General features: G+C 40.0%; 3 protein-coding genes across 9 annotated transcripts in view; all 3 read right to left on the reverse strand.

The window, feature by feature from the left end:
* Positions 1-2,204: 2,204 nt before the first annotated feature.
* Positions 2,205-7,047, reverse strand: LOC310735479 (solute carrier family 46 member 2). Its single transcript, XM_083558240.1, has 5 exons — positions 6,921-7,047; positions 5,716-6,706; positions 5,450-5,533; positions 4,613-4,769; positions 2,205-4,352 (listed from the first exon to the last, which is right to left on the reverse strand). The coding sequence occupies exons 2-5, from the start codon at positions 6,662-6,664 to the stop codon at positions 4,307-4,309; spliced, it is 1,236 nt and encodes a 411-aa protein (XP_083414366.1). The 5' UTR covers positions 6,665-6,706; positions 6,921-7,047; the 3' UTR covers positions 2,205-4,306.
* A 457-nt stretch (positions 7,048-7,504) lies between these two features.
* misp (mitotic spindle positioning) lies at positions 7,505-15,191 on the reverse strand. Of its 5 annotated transcripts, none has more exons than XM_083558235.1 (6): positions 14,643-15,191; positions 14,221-14,425; positions 9,447-11,625; positions 8,730-8,929; positions 8,568-8,606; positions 7,505-8,497 (listed from the first exon to the last, which is right to left on the reverse strand). In XM_083558235.1, exons 2-6 carry the CDS (start codon positions 14,281-14,283, stop codon positions 8,408-8,410), a joined length of 2,571 nt encoding a protein of 856 aa, XP_083414361.1. In that variant the 5' UTR covers positions 14,284-14,425; positions 14,643-15,191; the 3' UTR covers positions 7,505-8,407. The 5 variants fall into 5 exon arrangements, with proteins under 5 accessions (XP_083414361.1, XP_083414362.1, XP_083414364.1 ...); XM_083558236.1 differs by having other exon boundaries at positions 14,632-15,191; XM_083558238.1 differs by lacking the exons at positions 14,221-14,425; positions 14,643-15,191 and adding an exon at positions 13,127-13,342.
* A 588-nt stretch (positions 15,192-15,779) lies between these two features.
* palm1a (paralemmin 1a) overlaps positions 15,780-23,510 on the reverse strand; it is a 28,873-nt gene continuing 21,142 nt past the window's right edge. The window contains exons 7-10 of one of the 3 annotated variants that reach the window (XM_083558249.1): positions 22,176-22,197; positions 21,787-21,861; positions 20,169-20,300; positions 15,780-18,899 (exon numbers count right to left, since the gene is read on the reverse strand). In XM_083558249.1, coding sequence (XP_083414375.1) covers positions 18,343-18,899; positions 20,169-20,300; positions 21,787-21,861; positions 22,176-22,197 — 786 coding nt within the window. In that variant the 3' untranslated portion in view covers positions 15,780-18,342. The remainder of the gene's footprint in view (positions 18,900-20,168; positions 20,301-21,786; positions 21,862-22,175; positions 22,198-23,510) is intronic. The other 2 variants (XM_083558250.1, XM_083558251.1) reach the window with 2 other exon arrangements.

The following is a 23,510-nucleotide window of genomic DNA, read 5'->3' on the forward strand; positions in this document are numbered from 1 at the left end:
TTTCTAGACAGGTACAGGTTACACACCTGGCTGAAGATAAATAATGGATTATGGGGCAGCAGGTAAAACTGATACTTATTAACTGATAAGCACACAATGGAACACAAATCTCATGTCTAAACAAAGAAAAGTTGTACAAAAATAAAAAAATGTAGATTTCTTTAGTTTAGGTCTATACATGTCCTTCCAATACTTCTCCTCTATTCATGCTGTATTTAATAATATTTCTCATTTTTTATTTTTGGTTAATTGTGGATGATGCAGTGGTGCTATGGGTGGTGTTACTGCCTTACAGCTCCAGGGTTCTGTTCTTGTACTCCTTGGATACTCTCTGTGTGGGGTTTTTCCAGGTTCTCTGGTTTCCTCACACTCTCCGAAAACATGCTGGTAGGACTGGCTAGTCGAAATTTCCCAAAGGCGCGAGTGAGGGGTTTTGTTCCTCTATTCCCCTCCGACCAGATAATAAACCAATAAATAAGTTTTATTATCATTAGTAGTGATTAAAAGTCTCCTTTTCAGCAGTGTTGTTTATATATGTAATGTTTAAGAACTGCTGAGTGAGCAATGACATGACAATTCTGTATTCCGTGTTAAAATGATAATTTAGTGGAACATTATTTTAATCCAGAGCTCATGTTACTGTCAGTGTGGAGTTTCACGTGTTCTCCAGTGTCCTTAGGGGTTTCTTTCAGGTTCTTCAGTTTCATCTCACCTCCATAAAAAAGTGGACTGCCAAGTCAGTGCATGCGTGAGTAATGTGCTTTGATGAACAAGTCAACGTTGATAAAACCCCTCCAGATCCTGGGGGGTTTTATCAACGTTAACCTGAAAAAGAGATGGACCTGAACCTGAAATGAGAGGACTTTAAAAAAAAAAAAAAAAAAAAAAAAAAAAAACATGTCTCAGGTAATCAGCAAGATACAGGAGTTTTAGAATGCTGAAGAAGTGCTTTGGCTGATGGCAATGTGTTTATGGGATATTGTGAAGGTCTGACTCTCATTTGATGATCAAGATCAGAAAAGTTGTTCAGTGGGGTTGAGGTCAGAACTCAGAAGACACACAAGTTACTTCAAACTCTTCAGATCATTTCATTATGAACTTTGCTTTGTGTTGCATTTATAATAAACCTCTAAAGGCCCTTTTCCAAACTGATCTCACAAATTTGGAAGTGTGACTACGCTGTAGCATCAACGTTACTCTTCACTGAAACTTCATTGATGGTGTTTTCTTTAGAGCGTCACCTGGCGTTAGGTTCAGGTAATTGCAAAAAAAACACTCTTGGAGGAAGTCACACCGTACAACACAACACTCCCCTCCCGAATGAACACACACACCGCCCTGATAAATGGTGTGTTAAAAGTAACAGCACAGTTGTTTTTTTGCAGCAGAAAGGTTTCTCCAGGTCTAACCAGGACTGAGGAACACAGGCTGAGCTGGTCAAACTGGTAGACTTCTCATCTTCATACCTGTGCTCAATTCTTTCACGTCTATAATGTAGAATTAGTTACAGTAATACAGATGTTTTCTTTTTTTTTTTTAACAAAGGTGGTCTACCAGGTTAATAAAAGATATTGTAATTATAAGAATTTCCATCTCTGAAAAATGATATGAAATTGCACGTGATGTTGCACATGTTATGGAATTATGGAAATGGAACAGGTTCACAGTCTCGGCCTGTGTTTTTTCGCAGCTGGACAGACGAAATAGAATTTTTCAGTCTCAACTTTTACCATCTTCTTTCTCCTCTACCAGCCTTCACTTGTATCAGCCTTTTTCTCCCAGTCTTCTCGTCTTCTCTCATCCTCCTCTTCCCTCTTAGTCTCTTCTCTCTAGATTTATGACCAAACTTTTGATGTCACCCATATGAGGATGGGTTCCCCTTTGAGTCTGGTTCCTCTCAAGGTTTCTTCCTCATATCATCTAAGGGAGTTTTTCCTTGCCACTGTCGCCACGGCTGCTCATCAGGGACAAACGCACACCTTCACCTTCACTGTTGTTTTCTGTAAAGCTGCTTTGAGACAATGTCTGTTGTGAAAAGCGCTATACAAATAAACTTGACTTGACTTGACTTGACTTCTCTCAGCCTTATTTACTGTCAGTTACACCATTTTCCAGCTCACATTAAAACAAATGATAAAAAGAATGTTATCTGGAAATAGAAAAGAACACAACGGCGGTTTTGTGGGATCCTATTTAATGTGCATTTCTGTCAAATAGAATAATTTTTGTAGCTTTAGAATCAGCTGTGTCTCAGTAATGTAAATCTGAATCCCCGGTAGAAAAGAAGATTAGAGCATTAAAGAGTCAGTATGTGCTCCACACCACCAGTTTGAACTTGAACACTGAGACAGATATGTGGAGTGTCTAAGGGCTGAGCTCAAAGGCATTCAGACTCAAACTTCACAGAAGGAATCCACTGCTTAGAGAATATAAACCACTATGGAGAATGTTTCCTTATTTTTATTTCACTTCCCTTCTATGGAAAAGGAAAAAACTCTTAAGCAGACATCTGAGAATAACTTATTATTATGTCTTTTTTAAACATATAATTAAATTAAATTAAATTTAATTATTTATATCCCCATACGCCTTGTGTGCTTTTCATGGTGGTTCAAACCCATGTTCCTGATAGTGTAGAGCTCTAAAGTACATGTTCTGTGGTATCAACTCCACCTACTTTAAGTTCTTAAGCAAAAACCTGGTTTGATATTAAAGGTTAATGAACTACAGAAAAGGTCGATGAATCATTAAAACCAGCATTGACTAATAGGATCATACGTTTTAATTATAGTAATACTCATCTGCCTTCTTTCTACATTTGTAATTTGGCCGTAAAGCTACAAAACAGCACGCAGGATAAATGAAGAAAGCTTAAAATGTCTCAGCACAGTGTTTACCCACTCACATGGTGTCCCATGTTTACACTCATTACACATTCTTTATTGAATATATGTTCATTGTCCTTACAGAAAAGAGAGAAAACACTTCCTGGTTCATCAGCAGAAGTGTGGAAGTGTGGAACTGATTTTTTATTTATTTTATTTATATGTTTTTTCTCCACCTTTCAATGTAATATAAATACCTTTAGAATTCAAGAAATATAAATAGATTTTTAAATGAGTCGAAATCTGTCGTTTCTGGTCTGCAGAGTGTTTACAAAGCGTGTACTTGATCTCATTGTTGAAAAAAATCAGGAGAAGGAGACAAGAGAATCTCCATAACATTCGATGTACCATGGAACACTGTGAAGGCCGTCATCAATAAGTGGAGAAAATATGGCATCACAGTGACATTTACCAAGAACAGAATGTCCCTCCAAAGTAGATAAAAGACAAAAGGAAATTTATCAGGGAGGCTGCAAGCACCTATCACTCAACAATCTTTAGTGTTCTTCACATGTCTGGGTGATGTGGCAGTCCGGCTAGAAAGAAGGCCTCCATCCAAACCCACATAAATCACCACCACAGTCATGTGCTATAGTCTGAGACAGGGGTGAATATTTCCTGCTAAATTCTAAAATATATGTTATGTGCAAAAAAGGCAGCTTATTTACCACCTGAAGAACAGCCCACCACCCCCACCCCCCGGAAAGTGAAGCACGATGGTGGAGGCATCACTTTCAGGCTTCTTCTCTTTTCAGCTGGGACTCTTCGGTTAAGACAAAGAATAAAGATAAAGAAGGCTTTCATCTTTGAGCACAATAACGACCCAAATCCAATGCAGCAAATAAATGGCTTCAGAAAACGAAGAAGATCAATGTTTTGGAATGTCCTCAATCTCGAAGAAGATCTAAATCCTATCAAAAACCTGTGAAATGATCAGAGAAAAATCTGTGCATCGGAGATTGTAGACAAAACGTACTGTTTTACAGGCAAATAGTGCTGATGAAAGGAACTGCAGAAATCATATACTTAATATCCTCCTGACCCTCTTAGTGAAGAAGAAGATCTGCAGGAGGAGAGCATCCTCTCAGCTCAGAAAGATCTGCCTAATCACATTCTCAATAACGTTTCAGAGCAGCCATTAGGTGTGTTGGACAATTTTCAGTTCAGGCATCTTTGCTAGACATGGTGAATAACGTGAAATGCACAGGGCCGTGGAATATGATGCCGTCTGTCTGGATATCTGGTGACTATAATATTAGAACATTCTACTCTGGGGAAAAATGACCTTGAGCTCAACCAGAGACACCCGAGGAATAACAACAACTAAAAGCTTGTAGTGTTACAGGGTTTGTAGCTTTTCCATGGCATCCTAAAGCAAGTACAATCCTTGCATGTATTTTTAATAAATATATATTTCTTCTTTATAGAGTTGTGTGTAAAGTTCTCCTTCTCCTGTACTTCAGGTATCTGAAAACAAAAGTATATAGCAGTCGTTAGAGTCGTTTAGAATTTGTATCAATCAATCAGAGAGCATGTTTATACAGTGTAGGTGTATACCACACAATTAGAGTCTAATGTTAGGGAAAGTTTCAACACACATGATACAGCTTCATATTTACAGCATTTAAAGTGTCAATTCATCAGATAAACTTCTGCAGGTTTAGTTCAACTTGAACGTTCAGAGAATGGTTCTATACGGAGTTTCTCCTGCGTGATGGGAAACTCACAGGATCGGAATGACGCTGAGGTAACTGATGGCACACGAGAGAAAAAAGCTCAGGCCGCTGTACCAGCTCAGAGTGAGAGGGTAAATCGAGGTGAAGAGCACAGTGGAAAGAAGTTCAGTCACAGAAAGAGCCAACTGTAGACGCCCAAAAACACATCCTGAAATAGGTAAAGAGCAGAGTATTGTTTATGTGCTGCCTGTTAAAAGGAATTATTAATAGGCAGGTGACAAATCATAATTTCATAGTCATAATCTCCCAATAATATTGGAGTAGCTTTTGATCTGTGATGCCCTCATGCCCTGTGGAGGGAGCAGCGTTCTCCTGGAACCAGAGAAATGCTTCATCACAGGATAAAACTGATCAGTCAGAGGAACTTCATACTGACTTACAATGATCCTTTCCGTCTATAAGGACATGCGGAACCAAACTAACATCCAAAAAGATCATTAATACATTACATCATACTTTATTTTACATTGATACACGTTTTTTTTTTCTAATGTATCAATAATTCCAAATATACTTCAGCCTTTCATGTCATTATTATTGTATTAGTAGCTAAAATACTCTTTAATATTTTCTTTTTGCTTAGAATTTCTGATGTTTGACCATATGTATATCAAACATACTATTTATACTTTATTTTGCACTTTTTAAATGTTCCCATTTAACCCCCTTTGAGTCATACGTGTTGCGAATTGATCATCTGCTTTTATGTAGTAACTGGTTGAAGAATGTCATCACCCTGGACTTCTTTTTTTTATTTAAATATAGCTCACATGTGGGGATTTTCCATTTGTCACAACTAATCTGCTTCTACTTTCATGCCTTAGTTACCATATTCCTCTGCGTCCAGAACTTTGGAAAGCATGGCTCGGAGCGTTGGCATGGGAACACAGGCGAACATCATTATCCCTCGTGCTGTTCGACAGGAAAAAGAGAATTACTAAAATAAATAGCACTGAATACAGCATTGTTTTCATAAACAGAGAAAATAATCAGATAAACATGAAGAAAGTGAAAGAACATTATTGTTGTTAGAAAATGGGAAGTGTTTCAGTATTTGTAGGAAGGAAAATGCTGATCCTGTTCACTTCACTTACCAAAGAAATAGACCCAACTCTCCACCGCGAATGCCATGATGGCCATTCCTGTACAGTTAGACACGATGCCAAGCAGAGACAAGGCCACATCTCCGAGCACACCAGATAACATCAGAACCCCGAGGAAGCTGCTCAGGTACATGGCGTTTGTGGCCGCCTTGCCGTAACCAGCCCACACTGAATCCCAGCTCATTGGAGGCTTAAGCACATAGAGTGTGAGAACATTCTCTGCTCCGATCATCCCCAGATCAAACAGCACAATGGCTGATATCAACAGCCCCACTGCTACTCTGTCCATCCTCATACCACTAGGCAGAAGCTTCTCCTTCTCATCACTGTTTTGTACCGAGCTGGAGAGAAGGAACACGGCATAAAAAAGCGCCGCCGCACTGAAGAGCATGGCGGTCATTAGCAGGACCAATCCCTGATGTCCTAACCGGTACACGTACCCAGATAGCAGACCACCCAGCACCCCTGCGACACCAACGCAGAAATCCACGAGGTTGAGTTTTAAAGTGCGGTTCTTCTGCTGAGAGTTGAGTGAGGCCATAGCCACCACACCAGCCCAATAAGCAGGAGCTCCTCCACTGAGGCCGAACACCATGGCTCCGAGGAAGAGGAACTCTACGGGCAGATCGTAGAACAGAAAAACAAGCAGGAAGCACATTCCCATGAGAGAACCTATCTGAGGGATGACCAAAAACACTTTGGGTCCCCATCGGTCTGCCAAGCGGCCTAGTGGGAAGCTGGAAAACATGGCCGCTACTGCTAAGACGATGGATTGGATGAGGAAGAAGCTCGCGGAAGCTGCTTGGGCTTGGTCAGGATGTCCAGCTGCTGTAACCAGTGAGCGGTTGTACACTGTCAGGGTGAGAGCCATCTCAAAGAAGTTCGTGCCCAGTTTGTGCAAAACCACCACTGGCTCCACGAAAGTGAAAAAGCTCGCCATTACATGTGTAGAAAATCTTGTGGTTTGTTGTGGAGGATGAACCTTTAAGAAAGAAAAAAAGACGTGTGATCAAATTAAATATCCTGGGAATCGTGTGTTCCGGAAACAATGTTTATAAACAAGAACAGTATTAATCCTGTTACATATATATATATATAGCTACATATTAATAATGATATTTGACAAATAAATGTTATAGTTAATTAGAAATGTGGGAGAAAATGTTTTAATGATAAAATCAGTAATCAGTACATACCTGCAGAAATCCTGTTTGCCTTTTCTGATCTCGGTCTTTAAGCACAATGAAGAGAAATACACCAAGGAACCAGTTTATAATCTGAATTCCCCGAGCTTGAATACTAATAACGATGATGAATATTACACAGTACAGAGAAGAAGGAAGTTGTGTGGGTGAAGTGAAATTGTAAGAGAGGGAAAACAGGGGACGCCCCGTACATCAGCACAACCTTCATAATCTGAGCTGTATTGGGAAGCCGCCAGCATTAGGACTCTAACTGGAAACCTGATCCCAAACATCTAACATACACAATTTACTTTTACCGAATAAATGTCCAGAATGTCCACTTTATTTGCATAAAAAACCCAGATTTTACACACTCTCTTCATCTGAACAGTTCGTTTTGCTGAAATGTTTCTGTGCCTCTTGTATAACTTGCCAAAGATGTTCCTTCACTAGTTGGGGATTTCTTTATGATCCGTTTCATCCCAGAGCAGTTCAGTAGGAATGAGGTGCGGTGACTGGGCAGGTCAGTCCATGATAGACCACCGTTTGCTCTCTAACTTTATGTTTCATATAAAGCACAGTAAGACCACAGACAATTTTATTTAATTTAATTCATTAAAATCTTTATTCATGGACATAAATATCATATTAGTGTACAAAGGAGCAAATTTTTTTATATTCTAAATCATAGTTTTTGGTTTAAAACAGTGAAAAATCTACAAAAAATCGTAATTCCTTTCTTAATACGTTATTCTTCATTATTATTAAACTATATTATTAAATATTAAGATCACTGAATGAATGGAACTCGTGTGAAACTGAATTCAGTACTTTCACTCCATCTGCTGTTCAGTTACACAAGTGTGCACATTTCTCCAGCCTTTGTGTTTGTAAATGAAACCAGCTGCTACTGAACACGGGATAAAGAGCAGAACATGCAGAACATGATCTGAGCTCACTCATTAAACTTCTCAAGAGCTTCTGGAAGGTAAATGATTCCATACAGGAGTCCTGATGAAGAGTCTGTTTTAAAACCCGTCCTATTGTAATCATTCATGTGATCGCTCTTCTTGATATTGCTGACACATGTGGTGTTATAAAAAAACAAAAATAGGTATTTGTGTAAAGTAAAAGAAAAAAACAGGTATTTGGCATGATTTCGTCTAAAAGTTACAAATAAAACCAGTGCAATTTCCTTATAAATCTAATACACGATTTCATATCATTGCTAATACTGAAGAATTATTTCTTTTTTTTATATATATTCGATACAAAAATACGAGAGTCTATGTTCCTACCCGAGAACTCCCAAATCATTGTTCTGTTATTATTCATAGCATGATGTAGCTTCCTGTATCTCCTGATGGAATTCAAGTGACTTCTGTAGAAGCACCAAAGGGTGGTGTCTCCATGAAGAACACGCCAGTCAGATCCAGCCTGTGCGGTTAATCAAGTCAGGAGCATGTTGCTGATTTTGCACTCGTACAGCATGTCCAGACTCAGCAGTTCTCTTCGTTGGCGTACACGCCGGCTTCCCACTGCAGAGCCCTCGTGTTCTTGTGCCGGGTTACACGAGTCACTTCTACAACCTGAATGAGAGAAATGATGAGGATGTGCAGCTCATGAGTCATGTGTTCGATGTAATGGTAGACTTCTTACCTCGTTGTTAATGTCATCAACAGGCTGAATGCCAGCGTACTGCAAACAACAGACCGAGGAGTCGGCGTTAAACATTTAGAATAAACTGAGAATGTTTTACTGAGAAGATACAAGATTTCTAGCTATGAAACTTTGTGTTGGAAGTTGAAGGAATTCACTTACAGAGCTCTCCTCAAGCTTCAGCCGCACTCGTCTTTCCTCGAAGTCATTCAGCAGTGTCTTCGTCAGTCCCTTGTAGGAGGAGGTTTCACTTAATGGACTAGAAGGTATAGTAGGAACTACCCTATGAACTACAGGTGTTGTATGCTTAGAGCCACTCCATGGTTGAGCCTTTGTGAAGGAAGGAAGTTTTGATTGGGGGCCTGCAGAGGAAAAACATTAAAAAAATTGGTCCGACCCAATAAAACTGAACCATCCATAAAGTTTCAAAATATCAAAACATCTTTAAGTTGCACGTTCGTGTCCGTGAGATCAATAATTAACCTTTTGATGTGGCCTCGTCCCTCGTTTTCACCGCATGCGATCAAAGTTCAGGAGCTTATTAAGGTAAGCGATTTTGTCTCCCCGTAAACAAGGAACGTAAACGTTAATCAGTTACCTGCAGTAAATCTGCGTGAAACAGAAAGCGTATTCACGTACACGGCCCCTCCAAAAGTATTGGAACAGCAAGGATAGTGATGGTGTTTTTGAGCAAACAGAATTGCAGATTTCGTTGTCTGATATTTACAAATCTATCAAGGTGTTAAACAACTTAAACACAGAACTTTTAGTGGAAGAACAACAAGCTGCTGATTCAGTCATGACACTGCCTCCACCGTGCTTCAGCGAGGAAAAGTATTCTTTTATTGTTAATAATAATGATGCAATAATAATCTCTACCTGGTTCTGAGTGACAGCTCACAGGGGTTGGATCTACACTCCAGGAGTTCAGGGAACTGTTACTCGTCCTGTGTGTAGATGTTTGTGGTAGGACAGCTTGTGCTTCCACTAAACTATCGTTAGATCTCATTAAAGGAGTTTGGTCATGACTCCTTTGCCCAGACACGACGTCTGAGATGAGATTCTTTTTTTCTCGTTGTTTTTGGAGCTCTTGTTCTCGTCTTAAATTCTCCTCAATTTCTCTGCGGATGATATCAGGAGCGTTTGACATGCGGGGCCACTCACTAACGCTCTCAGGAAAAGATCTCCAAACTCCCGGAGATCTGCTGCTACATTCAGGCTCCGGTGGGAAAGCAGGAGGAGACGACGCGGTTTTTCGTGACTCCTTCGGCTTATAATCTGCCATCCAAAATGGTTGATTTGCAGTTTTCGTTTTATAGTGTTCTTTTTCTGCTTTCCACTTGGTGTATGGACTTTTGTCTGGAACGTCTGCAGACGTTTCCCTCTCGGTCATTGTCTCATCTGGGTGTCGATGAGGGCAGCAGGGTGAGAGAGACTCCTCAGCATCACATACATCTCTCTGTTTCACATGCACAGGGTTCACAATAGACCTGCTTGTCGGATTTATACTTGGGCTTTTGCTTGAAGATATAACATCTAGCTGGTCTGATAGAGACCCAAAAGTTATCTTCCTCTCACCTTGATTCCCTCTGTCATAAAGACCTTGGTTCTCATGAACCCTTTGATTCTCACGCTGAATGAGTAAACTCACTCTGTTTGGTTCTTTGGTTTTGATAGGTTTTATTTGTGGTGTTGGAAGGGACAGGATAGGCTTGGTCTTGATCTCAACCATCTCTGATGCGTCTGGGCGATATATACCTCGTGAACGTCTGAGGTCTTGCTCACGTTCCTGAGCTATTCGGATCTCTCGCTCAATAGGTGTTTCACTCGTGCTATCCACAGGTATACTGTCTAACATTGTAGGCTCAGTGGATTCATGTCCAACACTTGAGGAATCCACACCATGCGTCTCAAGCCCATAACCTATATGGTCCACGGAGCTAGGTTGAATTGTATCTTCTAGAACCTCTTCGAAGGGCATCACCTTGTTCTCTGGTCTTTTCCAAGGGTGCTCCTTTGGAGTCTGAGTTTTGTTGAAGTCCGTTGTGAAAAGTTTAGCTCCTGCAGACAATGATCGTTCACGTTTTTTTGGAGAAAGTGATTCCTGAGAACTCCTCCAGAATGGGTTTTGCTTCGTTTGCTCCATCAGTTGGAACTGTTGACGTGCTGCATTGAAATCAATCTGCTGGTTGTCAATGGTACCAGGGTCTGCTTCAGACTGCAGAGGCTTTGAGTTCCCAGGGCTGAAACACAGACTTAATCCCTCAACCAAACTCTGTGGAGATGTGGTCAGGTCCAAGTTCTCCAAGGAACTCCACTGCTCTTTGAAGACAATGTTCTTTTTGGGTGCCTGACTCCGGATGATCTCCATCCGGTCTGGTTTCTCTTCCTCATTGTCATCTCCTGAAACGTCATCAACATAGTACTGGTCATCACCATTAGTCCCATGGAACAGCTTCTCCGGTCTTCTTTCCTCCATGTAAGTCTGCAGCTTAAAGCTACTCTTCTCTAGCAGAGTTGATAGTTTGGCCTGTCTCTTAGGTGAGACCATGTAAACCTCATTCTTCTCAGCTTCTGGGCTTATTGGATCGTCCACAAATGAGTAGAACCCCTGGTGGCAGTCTGTACTGCTTGCAGAACCGGGGCTGTTGGGGGTACTAGGCTGCCAGTCCTCACTGGTACTGCTGTCTTCAGACACCATCACTTGTTTGGCATGAACAACATCCTCCAAACTCTTTCCGTCCGTGACTCTCACAGACGACTTGGTCACTGGGATGTTATCAAAGCTGAATGTATGAGAGTCACCATTCTGTCTGAGACTCCAGCTGTTCTCTGAGGAACATGGTTCGGCGCCGGGGCTCAGCAAGGTCCGGAGATCAGACTTCTCTAATCTAGGAGTCAAGGGTTTCATCACCCACCGTTTAGGAACGCTAGTCATGGTGATTCTGGATAACCTGTGGGCCTCAGCAGGCTCAGGGTCTCGTGCTGCACGAGTCTGAATGAAGCTGCTCAGAATCCTCGCTTGTCTTTGTGCATCGTGATGAGTCTCAGAACGTCTCTGTAAAATCAGAAGCATTTAATCAATGATTCAGTTCTGCTACACGTAACGTGTTTATCTACTAAACACTAATCACATTTCTGTAGAAAGTCTTTTAAATAGTGAGAAAAAAGTGAAGGATTATTTTTACTGCGCAACGTGACGATGAAGCACGTGATACTCGCCGTGAGAAATGCAGGAGTTTTCAGCGCTCCCTCATTCAATCATTTACAATCCAAACATTCTTTTGTCTTTAAAGAACATCAGGTTCAGTTTTCAAACAATAAAAGATTTCAGACAAAACGGTTTGCATTGAAATCAGAAAAAAACCGACTGGAATCCTGAATGTTAAAGTCGTGCAGGGTGTGGGATCTACTGTAGACGTGAAGATCTGGAAATCTGTCTACAGAAATTAGTCATAAACACGGAAATGAAAATGATGTGAAGTGTAATATTGTGTATAAATGTAAGCAGATTTACTGCTTTGTACAGAGTCAGAATGTTTTTTACGTCTGATCTCTTCTAATGAAGCGTGTGATCAGATGTTGCTTGGATTCGATTTTAATTTCACGCAAACCGAATGCAAAAACGGGGACATACTAAATACTAAAAAGCTCAGAAATTCAAGTTTAAAACATGCTTTTTTCACTCAAGTTACAGTCAATATTATAATGTTCAGTTAAAAGTGTTGCATTAAATTAGCAGTAAGGCATCAACAGGACTAACGTTGGGTCCTAGTGTGTATATATTATATATATATATTCTTTATGTTAGCCATCCTTTATATTATAATATTAAAGACAATATTAGAGGTAAATTCAGTGCTACAGAACTGCACACGTCTCTTGTTCCTACCTCATGAAGACTTGTTGTTTTTTACACTAAAAGACCCACTCCAACTCCAAACTCAGTGTGTGTAGATAACAGCGCGTGTTCATGTGAGCCGAATTACGTAGTTTGTCAGGCGTTTGTGTGGCTGTCAGAGGGTGTCCATGCGTGACACTGTGGACTGTACACCACTGATAAAACCTCCACTCTCCTGCTTCTTGGAAACTTCAGACTGCATGAAGGTGATTGGACGAGAGCATTTTACAGGGTTGTCCTACATTTCAGTGCTCTACTGCACTGATGCACCATGTAAACGAATATTACCTTCAAAATACCGAATCCTCAGAGTCTCATGGTAAAATACAGGCGTCCATTATTTTAACACAAATGACTGATATTTTGCTAATGGGTTAATGTCCAAATCATCGAAACACTCCATCACACACTGTATTATTCAACAGCTTATTAATGTCAGTGTCAGTGATCAATACGTCACGTCAGAACGTGAACAATGCAGCTGCAAGTTATCATCATTAGTTTCATTTTAGATCATCGTTTCCTGATCTATAAAATATGATAGAGTTCAGATTAATTCACATCACGTAACCTTTAATCTAAAACTGAGCAAATTATATATGGACACCACTAACAAATTCTCTGTAAGAAAGAAAAAACTAAAGTCTTAACAACTCACCGTCTGCAGGAAACTCAAACTATACACTCACACACTCTCGAGACTCCAGACTTTATTATACCAAATTTACAGACAAAGTTCAGGCCGTATAAACTGCTCCGCCCATCAGCCGACTGACTGTCAGGGTATGAGACTAATAGATTAAGGGTTAAGATCAAGTATAAGGACCACAGAGAGAGAAAGCCTTGTGCATACACACACACACACACACACACACACACACACACACACACACACACACACACACACACACACACACACAGTACATATGAGTAACCAAGTTGGACCTGGAGACTGTAGAAGAACTGAACTACTGTATAAATGTTAAATAATAAACAGTACATTTTATTACCAGCAACAATAAAACAATAAAGATAATTTCCTGGTGGAAAAAATACTGAGAAAAAGTCAAAAAGTTCAGTCAAATACATTTTTTAAACCCATTCTAGAAAAAGTTTTTTTAACTGATGCACGGCAACAAAAACAAACATTTTTATATATATATATATATAAAATAAATTCACTGAAGGTTAAATAATGATTTTGGTGTAGACTGAGGTTGTAGTAGTGCGGTTGTTGTTTTGTTGGAGGTAGTTGTTTTTCTTGTTGGTTTTGGTGGAAGTTATTTTTGTGGTGATTGTTGCTGTTGGTGGTGATGGTGATTTATGGTGGTGGTGGAGCATGTGGCTGTTGTTGTGGCAGTAGTTGTTGGCGGTGGTGATGATTGTTGTGGTAGTTTTTTGTGGTTGTTGAATAAAAAATAAAGCGGATGAGTGGACGGAGGTTTTGAACGCTGCAGTAGTGAAGCCTGACATCTAGTGGATGTTTGTTGTAATATAAAATATAACACGTGCAACAGTAAAGATGTCAGTTTGGTGTGTAACAAATGAAAATGTTCATTGCTGCAATTTTCAGCTTTTACCATCGAAATAATAGTGTAATTGTACAACCACTGATCCACTTATATTTTACTCACAGAAACGAAATAACTGCTAAATTCAGTTCAGGAGTCACTCATACTGATTCTGTTCTTATACCCTGGTGTGTGTGTGTGTGTGTGTGTGTGTGTGTGTGTGTGTTTGATATTCTCTTACCTTATTGTTGTTATGCTCCAGACTGTGGCACAGCACTTGCCATGGAGGTGTGTATTTAAACATGTCTCTCTGCTCCGCCTGTGTTGTGTTACTCTCTGGGGTGTGTGTGCTGAGAAATGCAGCACCTTTTGTGTTTGTTTGAAACACTCTCCAAGGTAGAACAACAGCGGGCAACCAGGCTCAACTCAATTGTTTTGCAGTTTTACTGAAAGAAAAATAAAATGTGTGTGTGTGTGTGTGTGTGTGTGTGTGCGTGTGTGTGTGTGTAATACTGATTATTCAATATTTGAGCCAATAAAATTAGGTTAAATAACTTGTTTAAATAGTTCATGCAACAGTTCTAGTGTTCATACTGGTTTATTCAAATGTATTTTTTTTTTAGAAACATGTCCTGATAATAAATAAACTCACCGCATCTTTACATGTGAATTTCCCAGCGTCCACAGATCCAGGAACATTTTCCTCAAAACATTAAAGTCCGGTCCATCACAGTCATCCCCAGCACTGAATCTTTGGCCAGTGGTATTGTTTTGGTCTTAAACGCCACACCTCCCTTTCATTCTGGCATGTATGTGTGTGTTATGGCCTCTCACAGCATCAGTGTGTGTGTGTGTGTGTGTGTGTGTGTGTGTGTGTGTGTGTGTGTGTGTGTGTGTGTGTGTGTGTGTGTGTGTTCCAGGAGGTATTAGTCAAAGACACAAAGCCCAGTGTGGAGAGTGATGAGACTGTGTTGTTGTTAAAATCTGGCCCCTTCTGCTTTTTGTGTGTGTGTGTGTGTGTGTGTGTGTGTGTGTGTGTGTGTGTGTGTGTGTGGGGGAGTTTGGTGTGTGTACCGAGAGCAGGGATATCAGTCTGGAATGCTGCTGACCATCAGCAAGCCCTAAACAAAAGCAATGAATAGCCACATAATTCAGTTCCACGTCACCCAGCAGGGCCCCGGGGCCACACCGCTGACCTCACGTTAAACTCTCAGACTGGGGACATGAGTGCGTCTGAGATCTGGTAATGCTGAAAGAGAGATGAATCGACCCATTCCTGATCAGGAGAAGCAGTGCTTTCTTCTTAAATCTAAAGCAGGAGATGATGAGAATCCTGTGACCTGAACTACAGAAAATAGTTCTGATTTTCAACATGCGAGTGATTTTCCTAGATTACAGCTGATTACATACATTATTTATATATATATGTATGAAGTATTAGAATAGAATTCAAATGATATAGAATTAGAATTGTATAATGTGTGATTCTTCCAGTAACATTTATTTTTCAGACCGTCATGATTCTCACATGAATTGTAGATTTCTAAGATTTTGTAAATGAAATAATAAAACAGTTACATATAATTAAGATAATATAATGTATTTCAGGTTAAAGTTCTTGTTATGGACATTTGGATCTCCTCCATTCGCTGTGAGGTGTTCTATAAAATCAATTTATGATATTTAAAAAAAACATTTTATCATCACCTGCAACTTACTGATGAGATTCTACAGGAGAGCATGAAACAAATAAAAACAAAAATAAAGATATAATAAGAAGCAGACGGAGCAGCCGCATCCTTAAAGCACATCACATTTTAATATCTGGACTAAAATTGGTTCTACAGCACTTTCAATTCATTAGGAAAGCAGACCTTCACAGCTGAGAAAGCGCACAGAGCCGTGGCAGTGGGAGCGCGCACACACACACACACACACACACACACACACACACACACACATTCCCAGGTGGAAATAAAACAAAAAAAGGGTCTGTCCTTCCGAGAAAGAAAAACGAAGCAGAAGTAGATGAGAGCTTTGCTCCAAGACAGGAAGTGACCTCATCTGTACGACTATCACACTTTCACTCATCATGCTCCGAGACACTATGATAAATACATGGACGAACATTATGGATGATACAGGACAAGGCTTTAGCTACAGGGAGGAGGAGGAGACTTTAATGACTGATGAATATGGATATGAAGATATAATGATCGATATATAGCTATAAAAAAGCATGCACATGTATAAAGAGAAAATGCCCTGGCAAAGAGGGCAGGGCAAGAAGGCATTCAGGCCGTGGAAAAAGCAATCTTCTGAACTGGAATGTTAGTACTGACAGACAGTAGGGGGCGCTGCTGAGCAAGGCTGAGGTCTTGTGATGGTGTTGAGTGTTTTGTGAGAGTCAGGGTGATGGGAAGAGGAGGAAGCCCAGATTAACTCTAGGTTTGGGTTAGGGTTAAGATTAGGGATCAGCACTTGGTCATGTTTGTGCAGCTGGACTCTAAAACTCATTCCAAAAGGAATAAAGCAAGGTTTATAAATTTTAAGTGGAAAAATCACATGAATGACACCCAAATTAACAGGAAACTTAAAGTGAACCTCAACGAGAGCCACAAGGCACCCAAAAAAAATATTCTCCGCAGAACTGGTGATGTTGCTGTAGTGAAAGGAGAACACGTACAATCACACACACACACACACACACACACACACACACACACACAACAACACACACGGACGCACTTTCACACTTCAGAGCCACCATTTACCTCCTGACTACCTCCTGAAAAAGCTTCCCACTCCTACATACGATTAGGATATCTGATAAAGCACTTGACTATTGTGTTACAGATAATTAACGAATTAAACGACGCAAACCACTAGCAATAAAAAATCTGTTAACACACACGAATACAAAAATAAAAGTTAAGGTGCACCTGCGATGCTGCGATACGGTGCTCAGAGCTCATGTTGGGAGAGTTTCGCCTTGCTGTTGCATAAAGCGTCGACCGTCGCTGCGTGAGAGTTCAGACTGATTAGCACCACTTAATGAGTTCTCAGAGGATAATACCAGGCTGTTTCTTACACACTGAAGGATTTGACATAAATAGGTTAAAGGGTGACAATTTATTTTCTAAGAAAAAGAAAGAAAACGATGTGGAAACAATTGTTTTGACCCCAATCTACTGTATAAGTTACTCTATTCAGCATCAGATGTTTGAATGCGGGGGATACGAACACCAGCGCTTCTTTCTTTACTATAAATATTCATGGAATCGCCTCTAATCATATCAGGATTTGCGTACGAGTGTTCTTGCATAGGTTCCAGCACAGACGTGGATGATCTGCCTGAGAGGAGACTAAAGGCAGTGTATATTGGCATGTACAGGAAGCCAGTTTGATTCTTAGGCTTAATATAAACTACTAAAATCCTCAATCCACCAAAAAAAGGCAGTGCCTTTATTATACACTTAAAGTTAAGATTTTTCTGAAAAGGTGCAGTGGAGGGAAAGTGAAGAAAATACTGTATATGGGGGAAAATATACTTTGGTAATAAATCGGTCTCGGATACTGTGTGACGTAGAAATGTGTAGTACTGTATGTATCTTACTGAGACAAAATACCAGATGTGTGTGTGTGTGTGTGTGTGTGTAGGTGACTAGCGGATGCAGTTGTGTGATGCAATAAAACATCTTGTACTAATAAATATGAGGGTCTGCAGCAAAACAAAAACAGTATGTTCTGACTTCTACTGAAATCCCATTTCACCCACTATTCCTTAATGGATTATTATGGACAATTTGTCATTAATGGATCAGCCTTCACACTCCCCCACTCGCTCTCACACGCTCCTCCTCAAACCCACTGAGAAAGATCTAATGCAATAACAGGACCAGAGGGAACTTCACAACATCATGCATCTCCAAAAGAAAACCGTTAGGGTGCTGGATAAAATAAACACAAAATAAATATATATTAAAAACAACTGATTCATATAGTGTATATCATATAGAGATATCGGAGTCCCTCATACGCAAAGATGAAACAGGAAAGCGTTTGTTAATCGATGCAGAAGGTATCAGATGCAACTCCTTTAACAGGTTTTTATCTTCAACTGAACCAGAACCAGAGGAGGCTAAAGAATGTGACAGGAGAAACTCAAATAAAATGAGAAAAAAAATTTAAAGTAAAATATAAAATTGGTACAAATGAAGTAAGAAAACAAGAGCTTTCTATCAAAAAGGTACGAGATGTTTTCTCTCCTCTCTTTTACTTGGGGTTATTTTGTCTGTTAGGTGACGCGATGCACCGATCCGAGAAACAAAAGGTCCAAGTTTCTCTGTGAAGGAGGTTTTTTTTACATGATGGAGCAGCATTTGCAAGGCTGCTTTTCTTTGCTTTTAATTTCTGCGGCGCCAGCCTCAGGTTCACCTTTCTCTTCTCCTTTCTCCTCCTGGGCTTTTGCTGGCTCGGCCGGGCCTCCGTTGGGTGGTGCCTGCTCCTCCCTGGCTTCGTTCTTATTTTCTCCATCCTCAATGACGACCAGCTCGGCCTTAACTGTGGTGCTTTCAAGCCCGAGGACCTTCTTCGTCTCATCTTCGTCCTCCACGTCCTGGTAGCCCATGAACACCATCGTGACTGGTTTCTCCGCACTGGCATCATTTACTTCAGCCTGGGACATGGCCGGTGATGGCTTGGCTTCTACACCGGTGATCTCTTTAACCGGAGTAACCACTACCTTCTCTGTTCCTGATTTGAGCTTCTCGCCTGTTTCTGCCGCATGCTGGGGTGTGGCTTTACCGTCGCTCATGGAGGCCTCGTCGGCTTTGTGGATAAGATCCTCCACCTCGGACGAGCTGAGCTGGTGCACGCCGTTAGTCAGTGGACCGTCAGACCCACGCACCTCGTGCACCACTACAGAACAGGCAGGAAAGAAATCCCATTAACAAACTTGTAGCTTTTTCCACTAATCATTCTTCTGCAAGGCTGCCATAATCAGAATTCCATAATGTGCCATAATTATCATTTAGATTCACAATCTGCAATGCTGCTAAGATAAATGCTTAATGACATCGTGGTTTTACGCTTTAGCACATTTTTAAAGATGCAGTTTGTAATAAAATACATTTCTATAAAATAACAATTATAATAGTATCATTAAAAATTTGTAATAATCATACACTGGCTTTGGTTAGTTTACCAACATCCAGTTTATAAATGTTTTTTTTTCCCGGCTAAGAACAACCTCTGCCCCGCGCTGGAACCGGGTTCGGTTCTGATGAGGGTTTTCTGTACAAAGCACCTCAAAAGGAAATCGTTTCAGTGGATATGGAGAGATCATCTGGGGCATGTTAATATGAGCAGGCCGTAGCTCAGTGGATAAGATGTTGGACTTCTGACTGGAAGGTTATGGGCTCAAATTCCACCACCAGACTGGGCCCTTGAGCACGGCCCTTAACCCACACTTGCTCAGGTGTATAACTGAGATAACTGTAAGTTGCTCTGAATAAGGGCTTCTGCCAAACGCCGTATATGTAAATGCAATATTTTCACTGAACTTCACCCCTGAATATTACAAACTGCTCCCTTAATATATAGTTATAAAGGATGTTATGACAGCCTTATTACACAGAGACGTAACAGTGCACTCATAGTACAGAGGGGGAAGATTGTAAAGTAACTGTGGGATAAAAGAAAAAATGTTCACTTCGTTTGCTGCCTAGCAAACATTAGAAAAGTGGCTAAGCAGTGGCTAAGCAGTGGCTAAGGAGCAAAGCCAGACAAATAACAAGTTAGAAGTAGCAATAACTGTTAGAGGCATGATTATAAATTATGATGGTGGTTGGGGTTTTGAGAGACATGTACACCAAAAGACTAGTAACTGAGCTCAGTAGAAGCAGCAAATGATAAGTTTTGGAAAAATTGAGAGGAAAATAACTGAAAATCCCAACAGTTAAGCCATGCTAAGCTGGTAGACCTTTACGAGAAGCTGCTACACACAGGCCACATTGACAAGATCTTTACAATGGAAGAATTCTAATGGGAATATACTCATTTTGCTTCAGTTACATTTTTATCTCTGTGTCCATTTAAGTTCTTACATATAAGAAGGTGAGCTTCTGAACTTCTCGTAAAGCAGTCTTGTATCTACAGTAGCTTTACACGGTATTCATCTACTGTCACCTTTCTGTTCATCCTCATACACTTTGATCCCCTGATGAGAGAGATCTTTGGGCAGTAGTGTGTTGGTGGACAAGACTTTGGTCTCGCCTGTGACCAGGTCCTTCTCGATTGTGATCTCTACGGAGTACATGGCTGGCCGAGAAGATCAGAGATTAGCATCCTGCATTGGTGTGCTCTCGTTCTCTATTAAACATTCCCTCACTCCCTTATATTTATTACTTTACATTCATCTCCATGTATGTTATTTGTATGTGACCACTAGAACAAAAATCCCTTGTTTGTTTTTTTGTTTTTTTTGGCAGTGCAGAATTTGTAATACTTGTAATACTTGTAAATACTTTTGGTCGTATGTTGCAATGCAACAGCAAATATTTTGATCCAATAAAGTGATCATTTACACAACAACTGTAACTGGTGCAACAGGGTGCTGATGTTTGGCGCAAAAAGGAACTTATATGAATGTAGGGTTCGGATTATAATATGCAGTGTTTTAAAGAAACTTTGGAAGGTTATAATTGTGTCTGAGAAACAAAATCAGTCACAACCTCATTCGTTCCTGATTAATGATAAAATGCAGCAAAACAGTTCTCCGTAGTGGAATCTCGTGCAACTCGGAGAGTCGCAGGAAGATAAATATTTTGCTGCCTGCGATTATGAACAGAATGACGTCCTTGTGAGCTGCTGATGGCCCGTTCGTTTGTGTCGGGTTTTTTTTTCTCAAGTATCGTATTCAGGCACCGTACGCTGCCATGGCAACTGCAGCACCAAGGCGACCTTTTCATAGGCGTTCGGCTGCCATGGCAAATTTCCTGAAAGAATGGACTTAAAATAACTTTTCTAATAACACACTCTGCAGATTTCCCTCGGCTTTACATTGTCAAGTAAATACGTTCGCACAGGCATGCAGACAAAACACTGAGAAAAGACAAGAGAGAGTTATAAGACACAACATCAGATCAAATAAAGATGATGAGATGAGAAGAAGATCCAAAAGTGAGGGCCTGAAAAACATTCGATGGCACTAATGACACTATTTACAATATTTACAAAATCATCATGTCAATGCGATGCATATAAAATAAAGATATAGTATGTGGTGTATATATGCGTTAATGATGAGCACTTTAACATAAACATCCCCAACAATAATGTAACAAGCTTTAATGTGAATATCGTATCATAGCCTTCTTTCTCATTTTAATCTGAGCCTCACCTGCATTTTAGAATAATTAAAATGAATAAAAAGCTCCGTGAGAAAAATGTCCCCCATTTAGAGACATTAGCACTAATCACTGCCTTACTTTCTCAGGGTACTTCTAAAGGTCTTACTCCACATTTCACCTCCTCTCCAGGCAACAGTGTCACACACAACATACATGTTTGATTCATGAGTAAAACCAGGCCTCAGGATTCGAGACGTGATTACAACCGAGGTCATTCCTACAGACGTTTCATTCTGTTAGGACACCCCTAATAAACCTCACATCTTTATCTGCGATTCTAATAATCGTTATTTTTCTTTGACAAATATCTAAAATTGAGATAAAGTCCAGGCTGGAGTTATGAGAGGCTGAGAGTTAAGGGTGAATGTCTAAATGAGCCGGTTGTTAGCACTCACCTGCTCTTATCATGTCAGAGTCACCCCTGGATTTCTCCAGACGAGGGCTGACGTGAACTTTGATCTCTCTGACCTCTAATGAAGGTCATGAAACAAGGATATGAGGAGCAAAGGAGGACAGAGTGATAACAGGTAGACGACAGAGAAAGCGTGATGACTGAAGAAGGCTCTTCTCTGAGATTTGGATGAGAATCTTAATCTCATTTTAAAACTGTCTGACATCCATCCAATCTCCATCCTGAGCGATTTGTTTAATCTGGGATTGCGAACACTTATAACAGACATAGATGTGTTCGAGATTTAATTCATTGTAATAAACATTATATTAAGTGCCATTTATTCTGACACTTAGTTTCACTGAATATTCAAGTACAAAAAAAAACAATTACCTTTAACGAAGTCTCCTGTGACCTGCGAGAGACAGACAGAGAGACAGAGAGACAGACAGACAGACAGAGAGACAGACAGACAGAGAGACAGACAGACAGGCAGACAAATGAGGATTTATTGCAAATTTGACTGATTTTAAACAATTATTCATTAAATTTTTAATTTGAAATAAACACATAGTATATACTGTACTAATCTAATTACATTTATTTACACACTGAAAAAAATCTAGCAAAGCAGTGAATTTCTGTAGGATACAGCTTTTACAATCAAGCACAATTCAGAACAATCAATCTACTGAAAAGCCAAACCAGTAGACTTCAAACGGAAAGATACTGATTTATGATTTATAAGATACAGATTTAATAATTAATTCTTATAAAAAAAAATTCTACTTCTGCATAGTTTTTCCAGTAATGTCTAATCATGGCATTATGGTATTATAAACCTATTAAAATATTTTTGCGTCAAAGAATCACCCAAAATGAAAATCTACAGGCGGGGCTAAAAAGAAATCGGCCCCAGCATCGCTCCTATCATTCTCCTTCATATCATTCATTGTTTTTCTTACTAACATTGGTGATGCTTGGCTGAACAAAAAGTCCGAAAGAATCCACTTTACGGCTTGATACCAAATTTGATCTGAATATTACATGAATGTCGTTTTCTCTTTGCAGGATTTATACCAGCCACCAGGCACATTTTCTACATTATATGATCATGTTGTAGAAAAATCTCTTTTGTATGGACGTACAGAACAGGATCACACACCATCAATCAGAGCAGGGAGATAAATGCGATGTTTAGAGTTAAGGTTAAGCTTGTAGATTGCATGCTTGGGCAAGTGCAAAACAGAAATGCCTCATTGCCATATCTGATTACTCATCTGCGTTTGGTCTCCTAATTAATGATGATTAAAAGATTCACCAGAGATTCAATCTGCTCAAGAGATGATGTCCAGAGACCAAAAAAAACCCGAACAACATCCGATATACTGAAGTAGTTTCTACTGATGGGGAAGTGGATATTGATCAGCACAGGAAAGAACAATCAGAGCTCCTAATTACAGCAAACATTTTTCCTTAATGCTGCTTTCCAAGTGCTTTACAAAACACTCAAGCTTTAAGGCAGTGGAGATTTATCCTTAGATTTATCAAGCTGTTAAATTCCTATCAATGTGTTGCTACCTGAAAATCCTCAATGCCGTATACCGGACAGAAATGCCGATGTAGTGCTGAGTGTGCATAAATACAAGTGCATTAGAGGATACGATCTGGAAGTAGTGAACATACAGTATAGACATGGAGTCATGATGTCTAATAATATCTGTAAAC

The sequence above is a fragment of the Silurus aristotelis genome, assembly GCF_946808225.1.
Source record: "Silurus aristotelis genome assembly, chromosome: 13".
Lineage (NCBI taxonomy): Eukaryota > Metazoa > Chordata > Actinopteri > Siluriformes > Siluridae > Silurus > Silurus aristotelis.